Source organism: Eurosta solidaginis, chromosome 1 (genome assembly GCF_040869045.1).
Source record: "Eurosta solidaginis isolate ZX-2024a chromosome 1, ASM4086904v1, whole genome shotgun sequence".
Classification (NCBI taxonomy): domain Eukaryota; kingdom Metazoa; phylum Arthropoda; class Insecta; order Diptera; family Tephritidae; genus Eurosta; species Eurosta solidaginis.
In genome coordinates, this window is record NC_090319.1 from 73,986,280 (window position 1) to 73,990,027 (window position 3,748).

Below are 3,748 nucleotides of genomic sequence, written 5' to 3' on the forward strand. Positions count from 1 at the left end.
ACCAATATTATGTAAAAGTATAGCGCTGTTTGAAAATTGATGTTGATAGAGGATTTGACGTTTGTAAAATAATTTTATTGTTGGTAGAGAAATTTTCAAAATTAAATCTAATATCATTTGAGCTAAAATTTTAAACTAGAATCAACGAGTATATGTGGATGATGAGTCAGATATAATTTTTCATTATAATTAGTGGAGGGCATTGAAGGTAAGCCGACGATATAGAACATTTATACACTAGTTTTATTAAATCTCTCAACCAATTTATAACTTTTTGCGGCTTATATAAGTATATTAAATTATAGTTTATCAAGCTTGTCATTTATTTTTTCCAAGACCTTTGTCATCAACAGCAATGTTTGATCTAGTTTATTGATGGCACTTTGTTGTTGTGTAAAAAAACGTTCATCTCTTGCTTCTAAAGTTTTCATTAATTTATGGCAGCAACACTTTACGCTATCTTCTTTAGCTGAACTCTGGCGATTGGATTTTACAGGTGTTGAAGGCCTCGACTGTATTGAAGAGCTCAGCTCGTTTTTGTCAGGATAGAAAATTGCATCAAACGGATATTCAACATCACTTTCATCTTCCTTTTCTACCGTTGATTCATTTGAATCTTCACTTTCCTATTAAAAGCAAACAAACGATTTATATATTTAGTAGATTTTGAAATGTTATTATAGTAAAATTTTTAACGTTTTATTACCTCAAGTGTATTGTCCATAGTGTCGTGAGAATTTTCAATTTTTACTTTCTTTTTTTGGGGTTTTCCATCATGCAACACTAATTCTGAATATGCAGGAAGCGTGGAGTCGCTTAGGCCTTCTGCCTTGAGTTTACGTGCTCGGCAACGTAATGCTTTCTTCCAGTGTAAGAACTTCTGTGAATAGTAAACTTAAATTAAAAATTTAGATAAAAATACGTCCTTCTATTATATAAAAAAGTTTTTTCTTCCGGGAATATTTTATTTCAGTGGTATGATCTTTCTGTAGTATGTACTGTTTTTTTTTTTTTGAAGTAAGAGTAAAAGTAAAAGTAAGAATAAGTGTAAGAGTAAGACTAAGGCTAAGAATAATAGGCTAAGGGTAAGTGGAAGGGTAAGAGAAAGAGTAAAGGTAAGAGCAAGGAAAAGAGTAAGATAGTTATAGTAAGAGTAACAGTAAGAATAAGAGTGCCAATTAGAGTAAGAGTGAAAGAAATAAATGAGAAATAGGAAATATAGAGGGAACGGGCTGAGTTGGCGTGGAAGTAAAGGCAAAGAATAAAGATGAGAATAAGAGTATGAGTAAAACTAGGAGTAAGAGTAAAGTTAACAGTGAGAATAAGAGTAGGAGCAAGAGTAGGAAGGATTAAGAGTAAGATTAAGAGTGAGAACAAGAGTAAAAGTAATAATCTGAGTAAGAGTAAGTGTAAAGGGTGAGGAAGGTGAAGAGGTCGAAAAAGGGTGGGGGTTGGCGAGCGTAGCGAGCAGGGGCAAAGCCCCTTAGTATTTCAAAAAAGAAAATTGGTTCAGATATTGAATCTTAGTATAAAATAGGAAATTTTGTGGGACTGCACATAAACTTCTGGCGACGTTCGTAGTATAGAACAGAAGCTTTGCAGGATAGCCTTTTGTTGTTGGGTGCAAGAACACTACCGACTACCATGGGAACAGTTTGAATTGTGGATTTGTCTACCTATTAAGATTGGTACTTTGTTTAACCGCGCTAGTATCTACGGCCCAACCCGGCGAGGGGCCGTCTTTAACTGTTGCCCAAATAAATATTCGGCATTAACAGTGCCATCAACCAAGAGGGAAAACAAGTGGTTCAAACTCAGATTTTATGTTGATGTTGTTGTTGTTGTAGGCACAATTAGCATACTTGAATTTTTAAGGTAACAATAAAAGTCGTTTCTGCCGAAGTCGGAAGGAGATTGAATAAATTGTTTAATGTGAATTTTATGCAGGTAAGACATATTATCCTTGGATCTTTTACGTACTAATGTATAGATATTAGAAAAGAAAACATGATTACATCAAAATCCATAAAGTGTTTTAAATGCACTTAATGCGTTTTGATGTGGAGCTCCTGAAACATGGTCAGTATAGGAAGCTTATGGCATTCCTGGAATGGGATATCAGTTAACAAAAAAAGAGATGATGAGACTGGTGCTGTTAGATAAGCAGGGCAAGAGAGAAGTTCTCTAAGAATTTTTATATACATTCCTAAGACGGATGACGTGCTAGGTAAACAGGAAGAGAGTACAAAATCCACTCGACTATATTTATCTAATGATAAGGTGTTTGTTCTCTTTTCATCTGAGTTCGGACAGCGACTAGTTTCGGAAAGCTAAAGCAGCCTAAATAATAAGCATATTAAATGTTAGAGCTTTTGGGTACACTTTTTGTGGCCATTAGTTTAGGCCAGTAGTCTGGACAATATAAGCCAACAAACTGCGAATAAAGTCTTGCTTTTATTAAAATCGCACAATGCAGTCAACCAGGAATGCTTGTTGAAGACCTCAATTAGTAGATGTTGGCTGAATAAGGTTAGCATTTGCTCAACATGGATGGCATAGCATCTTTATTCTTTTTATGGGCATTTATGTATTAGTATAATTTTCTTACAAGTCTCCATCTTTTTACATCTCTTGTTGGGCCTCGCATGGCATTGAGCTCGTTTACAAGTTGTGTCCATAAATCTTGTACACGCTTGGGCGCAGTTTTATAACTTTTCTCCGTTTGATACATTGGTATTTCTGGATGTTCCTTGCAGTATGTTACGTAGCACTTGATCTGTTCGGCCGATGTCCGATCATATCTACGACTAAATGAAACAAAAAACATTAAATAAGCTTTATCGTCACACTTTGCGTAAGCTCTTACTTTTGTTCAGATCCATCCGCTTCCATTGTTGAGTTGCTTATTGAACGGTTTCAATTGAAGGAATCTAAATCTGCCCTATGTACGGGATTATTATGATTCCCTTTCGTAATTAATTCACAATAGAAGGAATTGTAAAAACTCAAAAAATTGGATTTTGATCGTACACAAAATAATGGAGATGTTTATTTAGTGATGGTAGATGTTTAGATGACATTTGAATTAGTTATCGATTAACTACACGTCCAAAAATATCGAGAGAGGTGTCAAACGACGCTTCTTGACATCAGTATTAATAATCCGAAGGCGGAAAATAAAAATTTTAACTTGTTCAAAAGATATTAACGAAAAACCGAAAAAAGCTTCGCGGGCACCTCCGAATCCGGGGGTGGTATCCATAGTATTTCGGCTGCGCTTATGAAAAATTACCCTGGGTGGGTCCAACACCGGTTTGGAGACCAAAACTATATCCGCACAAAACACTTATGTTTATAATTTTTTTTGGGGGTACATCAACATTACAATAACCACATGAAAATCACCAACTTCAACTGCAAATATCTCCAGACAAAGACAAAATTTTTCTTTTCCAGCTTTGAATTATTGTTCTCGAGACTAATACGCGTCTTTTGACACCTCTCTCGACATTGCATGGGAAATCTAGTTACATATATAATAACGACTAGGAGTTGAGTACGAAAATGAAGATAATTTTGTTTCGGAGAGATATTTGCAAAAGACGTTAAAACTTTTCATGTGGTTGTTGTAATTCTGTGCACAGGAATAAATTTTGCACGGATTTTGTTTTCATCCCACCCCATTGGTGCACCCACCGGGTAATTTTTTATAAGCACGACCAATGATCATATGTTCTCTCGCCGCGTA

The 3,748-nt window shown here is 35.3% G+C and overlaps 1 protein-coding gene across 1 annotated transcript; it reads right to left on the reverse strand.

Annotated features, from left to right (window-relative positions):
* Nucleotides 1–222: 222 nt before the first annotated feature.
* On the reverse strand, nt 223–3,066 carry LOC137244797 (uncharacterized). The gene is made up of 4 exons (XM_067774366.1): nt 2,867–3,066; nt 2,609–2,807; nt 707–880; nt 223–626 (listed from the first exon to the last, which is right to left on the reverse strand). Exons 1-4 carry the CDS (start codon nt 2,890–2,892, stop codon nt 300–302), a joined length of 726 nt encoding a protein of 241 aa, XP_067630467.1. The 5' UTR covers nt 2,893–3,066; the 3' UTR covers nt 223–299.
* Between the last annotated feature and the right edge of the window lie 682 nt (nt 3,067–3,748).